Below are 8070 nucleotides of genomic sequence, written 5' to 3' on the forward strand. Positions count from 1 at the left end.
CTGAGTTGGGGGAAGGGCGGAGATTGACAGGCCGGAGGGAGCGCGGGCGCCTCTGAACTCCTCCCCTCCTCGGGGGCGGGCGAGTCCGGCAGGCAGAATTGCTTGCGGGGGGGAGGGGGGGAAGGCCCGCCCGGCCGCGACCAAAGCACAGGAGTAGAGCTCTCACCTGCAGGTCACGTCCTTAGTGCTGCTCATGACTCCTCCGGCTGCGCTTTGTCGGTGTCGTGTCTCCTGCCCACGCAGCCCTTCGCATTTTGGTTCCGCCAAACGCAATGGAGGGGAAAAGGAAAGGGTTGGGGGAGGAGCCGCTTGGGAGCCCGGCCAAAGATAGCCGGCACCTTTCTACATGAACTGGTTTCCCATCGGAAATCTTAAAGCAACGGACTCGATCGCACAGACGGGCGAAATGTCTATGGTAGAGACGGGGGCGAGCGGGGCATAGAGATCACCGACTGAAACCGAGGCGAGCGCCCTCAGCCATAGATATGAGGAATCAGAGAGCCCCCAAGCGGCTCTATGCGGTGAAGATGGGCCGCTTCAGTACTATTAAAGTGACTTGTCTTTCATAAAACGGATTTCCTCGCCTCCACGTTACTCCCTCTTACCCCGAAACTATCTGAAAAGGAGCGTCACTATCCTTATAGTAGGGGCCCAGTAGGGAATCGTCTTCACCCGTCTGATATTCTTTCCAAACAGTATGCAGTGTGCACTCCACTCCTAAACATGGTTTGCAAACGGTGCTTGAAATAGTTTAATCTGACTCTAAAAGTTAAAGTCATTATAAAACAATTAAATACAAAGTGTTCTAAAAACAAATAGGATGCAAGCGGACAAAGTGATATCAGTGATAACAGCTGTTATTAGTGATGCTAATTCCTTGTGCCTGTGGCTCACTGTTTTCTGTTCCTGCACTTAAAAGCTTCAGTAAACTGAAATGTTTTGTCCTGGTGCCTAAAAGAAAGTAATGTTGGTGCCAGGCGAGCCTCAAGAATCTCCAGATGACTCACAACCAGGACTGGCATCAGCATACCCTGAGATGGGGGCCCATTGCCCACCCCCACTAACCTCCCCTGCTGCCCATTTGCTTGTTGTGAGTCCTTTCACCACTCACATTCCCAGCTGAATGCACTATCCAGCAGTCAAGAAATAATTCCTTGTCTAATTCCAAGGAAATTGGAGTCTACTCATAAAAATAATCAGCACGATTCTCTGGTAAAATTAATATAAACACTGAATAGCTCCTTAAGAGGGTGTCTGACTAGACATTCCTGCTGCTTCTCCCTGCTTTTGTCTGTTTCCCAGTTTGTTTCTTATTCTAAGCGTGATTGGCTATATAAGCTGTCATTCTTGATAATCCCTTCCCCTTTTCCATGCCCAGCTGAGTGGCTAATCTTGGCTTTCGTCACTGGAGTGTGACAGGTACCAGGCTGTAGCTGACATGATGCAGCCTCTGGATTCAGAGACAACCTTAATAAAAATCAGCCACTGTAAGAAAGACATATTCTGTGTCTATGTACCCAAGTTCTGCCCCCTGTGTGGGCAGAATGTGAGCTACAGGAGACTGGAAGAAGCACCTGTCAGTATTCCCAGCCCTTTTGTTAATGGGCACAGAGAAAAATGTTCTTTTTTGCTTAAGCCTACTTCAGGAACATTTCTAAGGTATGGCTATTTTCAGTTTTGTTTTTGACACTGCCTAAGCAGATGATGTATAAGGATCTCCTTTTACTGCTGCTTTTTGCTAAGGGAGGCTATTTGTCCAAGACTAGCAGCTAATCTCTAAAGTCTGATACAAGTGATCTCTATGATCTTTGGCAAGGCTAGAGTTGCCCAGAATCTTGATATGCAAAATATATGTACTACCACAGAATTCTCAGCCTGTTCTGGCAGTCAGGGACCCAAGAATCTCTCAGTCATGTGAATCTACATCTGCTTGTTTTGCTAGCATAGATTGAACTTGAAACCAATTTCTCTTGAAGCCAAATAGACTGCATAAGGTCTGGTTTGTTGCAAAAACTGCATTGAGTCACTTATCCTCAAATCACCTCCTTGGTTAATTTCAAAAATTGATTTTGCAATATATCAAAATGGGATTCAACGGTGACTACATTTTCTATGTCATAGTCTCTTTCAGGAAAGAACAGAACATCTGTCTGTACAGCATAAGTACATTTTTAAAAAGTAACAAATTGTTTTCCAGTAAGAAAAAACATGTAATTTCTTGTTTCAGAGGGTACGATGGAAATTCTGACCTTCATGTTGGAATAACCAGCACTAATGGTAAGAGTGTTTTATAATGAACATACTAAATAAATATTTTATCTCTGTGCCTCCTATGTGTATTGGACATTTAGCTTTGCATTGTCATTTTGTGGATTTGCCATAAACAGGGAAGCCAGATTAATGGGCAGTCAAGCAAGGTCAGCAGTAAATGTGTTATCTGCTGCCTATCTGGGTTTATTGTGCTGTTGTTTGGGGGGGGGGGAGAGCAAGAGAAAAGGAATAGAGCTAGATGCAGAGATTTTGTGGGTGCTATGCAAGAGTTCAACAGCAGACCTCGGCCTTCATTGTCCGCACTAGACACTTGGTGTCACTAGATGCTCAGAAGACCGGCATTGAGTTGACAAGCTAAGATTCTCGCATTTTTGTCTGCGTAGCTACAGAAACAGCTTATCGAAAAAATTTTAAAATAGGAAAACTATTTATTGCTGGAATTGGTAGGACCAGTACTTTTGGGGCTGAAAAGGCACCTGGGATTGGAGCCTGCAGAGCAAACGTCCTGGGGCAACCTTCAGCAAATGGTGGCAGGAAGAATCCCTTCAGCTGCACAAAAAATATCAGGCACAAGCTGAGGATGAAACTGACCAAAGAGCAAAATGATCAGGCAGGAAAAATAAGGTACCCTCTGATCTCTGCATTCCGCACAGCCAGTCAGAAGATGTCTTGCAGGCGGCTTAGGGGGAAAGATGCACTTTGAATCACTCTCTAAAAAAGACACCTTGAGCTAAAATATGGGGTCTTCAAGACATCTTGGGAAAAAAGCTGTGCAGAGTGCCTTCCTAGGATGTCTTTTAGCATCCCCAGGACATCTTATTTAGGCTGTGTGGAATGGACAACTGTGCTGAAAGGATGCATCAGTTCCACAAAAACAACAACAACAACAAAGATTTGTGGCCTACTTGAAGGACCCCTCCCCAAATACTGTCCCTTTCCAGAGACCCAACATTGAAAGTGTTATTTTTGAAAACAAAAAATTCTTCCTTTGTTTTCTGATATGGTGTACTTTACGAGGTCTAAAATCCAGAAATGCAAGTTTCATTTATTATATGAATCTTATGTCAGTATACAATATCCTTGAAACATTGAAAACAGACAAGTGGATGTATGGCTTGCTGTGAATTCTGTAAATCTGCTACAGGACTGTATGAGACCATGTTTATTGTATTTTTATCCTGCCTTATCTCCAAGGAGTCTCATAACAACCCTGTGGAGTAATGGTGAGGGGAGGGAAAGAGACTAGACTAGGCCATCCAATCCATTTCATGGTATGCAGAGCTGTGAATGTGGGCCTTCCAAAATTCAGTCCAGCACTAACCACTACAAGACACTGGATCTCTTGCAGATCATACTGTGGATTTAAATAACCAGGATTTTTAGAACTATTGTTTAGCCTTTTAGTGATAGTTTCTGTATGATTGCTTCCACATAGAATGGAAATTAATGAGATGAAAACAGTTAAGATATTCTCATAATGAAGCACATCATGTTATTTCCCCCTTTTTGCTGTCCTGGTTCACCTCTCGCTGCTTTTGTTTTTAGGTTTGGTATATAATTACAACGAAACAGGAATCAACAGAGGTGAACATGGATGGGAACAATGTGTAAACGTCCCCCTAGTACAGCCTGACATGTATGCTCTGCTCAAACAATGGGATACATACCTAGAACAATTCTCAGCAGCAGAGATCTGGCTTCCATACAGGTATGAAGCTCAACTAATAGTGCAACTGCTCTTAGGAAGTAGAGAAATAGGCATGATCGGTTTTGGCCTCTCCCTTCCTTGAAACTAACAGATGGATTTGATTCCTTATATGACAGTCAAGTCAAGTCCCACTTGAATGTCTACCCCTTCATTAGCTTCCTTCGTTCAGTTAACAGGTGGCACATTCAGTAAGAGGCAGACTGCAACTTCCCATCTTAAGGCAAGGTTGAATATAGTTTGCATAGTAATGATATTCTGCAATCAGTATTCATAATTCCACAGTGGAAAAATATGGCTGAACACTTCTGTGCTGTTTTGTAATAAAGGTCTTGTCGGTAATTCTAGAAGGGTAGCAACGTTAGTGTGTTGCATTAAAGTTAAACCAGAGTTCTGTGGCACATTATAAACTAACAGCATCTATTCCAGTGTAAGTCAGAGCTCACAGAAGTATATGCTGGAAGGTTGTTCGTTTTTAAGGTGCCAGGAGATGGACTCTCGTTTTATCTTGAACCTGCATTTCTCAGAAGGGAGAGACACATTGCACATACCTTTCTGGGGGTTTGAAGGGCTGGGGCAAATGACCATTTCACTAACAGGGAAAGTTCTCAGTGGGTTGCTATCCTGAGAGGCCAGGTCTGAGCTGTGGTCCCTGCAGGTTAGCCTGTGACTCAGATTGGCTTGTGCCTGGAAAATTTTAATTTTTCCAGTATGCCCATGGCTGAGCATTTGTCAGGCATACTTTCTGGGATTTCACTATAATTTCAATTAAGATTAATATATGTGACCAATGATTAATGTTTTGGTTTTGAATTTTGAGCATGTCATTGAAAAAAATCTGTACTAGCAGTGGGAACTGATAGGAATGTAAACTGCCATATGATACACTGGACAAAAAGGCAAACTACTGCTGTTTTGGAGACTATGGTTTAAAAACACTTTTAAAAGAAAACAGTTAAATAGCATGTAAGACTGCCTGGTATCTGAAGGAAAAAAACCCAGTATAGTTTTAGATTTAAAAGCCCCACAAGTACTACTTAATAGTATTGTTACTATATTCCATTTCTCAGCAGGAACTGGGGCAGATCCAGAACAACTTCAGACTTTCCCAACAAAAAATAAAGCTGAGCCAAAATATGAAGTAGAAGGCATACTAATCAAATGTAGCAGATGACACCAAATGAGGAGGGGTAGCTGATACACCAGAGGACAGGATCAGAATTTAAAATGACCTTGACAAGTTAGAGAGCTGGGCCAAAACAAACAAAATGAATTTCCACAGGGAGAAATGTAAGGTACTACACTTAGGCAGAAAAAATGAAATGCGCAGATATAAGATGGGTGATATCTGGCTTGACAGCAGTACATGTGAAAGGGATCTGAGAGTGATACAGCCCAATCCAAAGTGTAGGGGGGAATGGTTCAATGGAGCTGGCGCTTTACCTTGTGACTCAAAGCCAGAGCACCCACCCCACCAGTGCATTTGGCAGATGTGCTGATGAGGTGGGTAACTTGGGAGGCAGGCGAGCGCTATGGATCTTGGCAGCTCCTGAGCTGGCAGGGAGGCCAGCGTTAGGAGTTGTGTTGGCATCTGATAGATGCTGGAGCGGGTGGGGGAGATGTTTCTGGGGATGGAACTGACAATAGTTGGCTCCAACCTGGGGCTTCGGGAGTGCTTTGACTGTGTGTTCCTGCATGGCAGGGGGTTGGACTGGGTAGCCCTTGTGGTGTCTTCCAGTTCTGTGATTCTATGAGATTGACAGGAATAGGAAGTAGAATCCTTTTGCTTTTCAATTAATTCTGACTGGAATTTTATCTCCAGTAAATGACACTAGCACACATCGTAGCCTCACTGGGATTGTTTCTTTAACCTAACATAATATATGCATATTGGCAATTATAAATACCTATAAGGAATAACTAACATAAATAGTTGGTAATTAATGAGCGCAAGCTCTGCAATTTTAAATATAAGCCGTAATATATATCATCCCACAGTACTGAGCTAACAAGAGCTAAGTTTAGTTTCTTTGGAAATAGATGTTAGCTTAGATCCACAGAAATGTTCTGCAAGCAGCAGGACAAGAGGCCCTCCAGGAACAGGACCCCAGAGTGCATAAGGGCCTGCTGCAGGGTATATGTCAGTGAGGAAATCGCACTTTTCAGGCAGAAACTCTGATAGATCCAAGCTGTTCTTATAGCTTACAGAGGCGTGCAGGCAAAGAATCCACTTTGGAACTACAGTGCTGACTTTTTGCTAAGAGTACAGCACACGTAATGCAGGTTAGAAACATTCACTCTGGGACATTTGTTATTTTATTGCAGTTCAGAAAGGTAATACAATTCATAAATTTTACAATGAGCATTTTTTTAAAAAGGGATTCATTTGTTCTGGATTCTAAACAAAGGCCATAAAACGTGTGGCTGACTCTCTCATCTGGTTTGTTTTAGTCAAAGCCCACCCAGTAGTTTACAGCCTGGGAGCATATGAGTCGGCTGCAAAAGCAATCACGTCCACTTTGTCTTTTTAAACAAACCTAAATCCATATTTCATCAATGTAAACTAAGGAACTTCTTGGCAATCAATTGAACAACATTTTAGATGTAATAGCTGTTTCCTGTTTGTTTAAAATGAAATGTAAAATGGGAATTGAGCAAAGATGTCATTCACTGCTGGCCAGTCTTCATGGATCACTATTCCAAGCATCACAAGGAATGTAGCTCAATATAATCCTGTTTACTGAATTTACCAGCTACATTTCAGTTAGCTCATCTCAACCATATCCTCCCATTCTATCAGTTTTGATTCCCAAGACAATCAGACTATTGAAGCACACTGGCACGCATCCAGCCTTAGGTCGAAAGAAACTCCTGCAGCTGAAGGAGCCTTCCTCCAAATAAAATGGTTCTTCCATTTGTAGAAAAAGCCAATGAAGCTGGAGGAAAGCTTCGACTGTTGCTCCTTGGAGTGGTAGGGTACATGCCACTATCCAGTGGTGGGATTCAAATAATTTAACAAGCGGTTCCGATAGTGGGATTCAGCACTTAACAACTGGCTGTTTACAAGCTCATTTTAACAACTGAATTTGGCCTAAGTGGTTTTAACCTGCTGAATCCCACCACTGCACTATCCTAATTTCGTGTTCCATCAACATAAGATAAGTTGGTTGTAATCCTATGCCCAACCAGTGTAACCTGAGGACAGCACTATATGTTACATTTCTTATGTTCAATTCTGGTTACCCATTTCATAGGTATGAAGAGCATGTTCACAACTGTTATACATATGCACTAACATTTATTAACTGTGTGTTGAGTGCACAAGGGAAGCAGCAAATGAATAAAAGTGAATTTACAGAAAAATTTGTTATTCCACGGACAAAGAAAGCTTCCAAGTACATCACTATCTACAAGGAAATATGCAAGAATGGCTTCTACATCATTGACCACTTTGAGCAGGAGAACAATAATTCCACAGGGGGTCATTCATCATAAAAAATCAAATACAGCTGGCAGCAAAAATAAAAGGCTTAGGTTAACCCCTTCATGATTTTTTTGTTCCTGACCAACTGAAACTACAGTATCTGCAAGCAATCCATATTATGCTGAAGAAGCTCCACAGACTTTAGTGAGACTTATTTTCAACATAAAACTGTAGGCCTACTGTAACCTTTCAGCCTACTGTAACCTTTCAGATAAGCTTCTGTATACTTTTCTAAACCATGACTAGCATTACATGAAATAAAATGTTGCCTACATTTCTTAAGTGTTCAGTTTTTTGCATGTTGTAAATAATCAGTGTCAATTTTCAAAATGACCAGTGCTTCATTCTACATTTGTTCAAAATAAGCAGACTATCTCGTTTCTTTTAATTCTTTTAATATAGCAGCCCACCATTATCACCCGCATTTTCCAATGACATCATGCCACTTGCTTCTAGAACAGGAAGAATCTGTTTGATGCTCTGTAGTTTGTGAAGTGGAGCTTTCAGTGTGAAGTAGCCACCACAATAAGGATTGGTTAATTCCTATCTTCACCTGCATCCAGAACACTAAAATTCACAGCAATACCAACACATGGAAGTGTTTTATAAC

General features: G+C 42.0%; 1 protein-coding gene across 1 annotated transcript; it reads left to right on the forward strand.

Annotated features, from left to right (window-relative positions):
* The first annotated feature begins 1411 nt into the window (after positions 1-1411).
* MKRN2OS (MKRN2 opposite strand) lies at positions 1412-7734 on the forward strand. The gene is made up of 4 exons (XM_048489707.1): positions 1412-1659; positions 2228-2277; positions 3817-3979; positions 7231-7734. Exons 1-4 carry the CDS (start codon positions 1439-1441, stop codon positions 7469-7471), a joined length of 675 nt encoding a protein of 224 aa, XP_048345664.1. The 5' UTR covers positions 1412-1438; the 3' UTR covers positions 7472-7734.
* The last annotated feature ends 336 nt before the right edge of the window (positions 7735-8070 follow it).

The sequence above is a fragment of the Sphaerodactylus townsendi genome, linkage group LG03, assembly GCF_021028975.2.
Source record: "Sphaerodactylus townsendi isolate TG3544 linkage group LG03, MPM_Stown_v2.3, whole genome shotgun sequence".
NCBI lineage: Eukaryota > Metazoa > Chordata > Lepidosauria > Squamata > Sphaerodactylidae > Sphaerodactylus > Sphaerodactylus townsendi.

Excerpts from the sequence above, each read along its gene's own strand:
- MKRN2OS (XM_048489707.1), top strand. The coding sequence starts at position 1,439 with ATGATGCAGCCTCTGGATTCAGAGACAACCTTAATAAAAATCAGCCAC. Across the intron at positions 1,660-2,227 it reads ACTTCAGGAACATTTCTAAG|AGGGTACGATGGAAATTCTG; the intron begins GTATGGCTATTT and ends TTCTTGTTTCAG. Across the intron at positions 3,980-7,230 it reads GAGATCTGGCTTCCATACAG|GTATGAAGAGCATGTTCACA; the intron begins GTATGAAGCTCA and ends CCCATTTCATAG.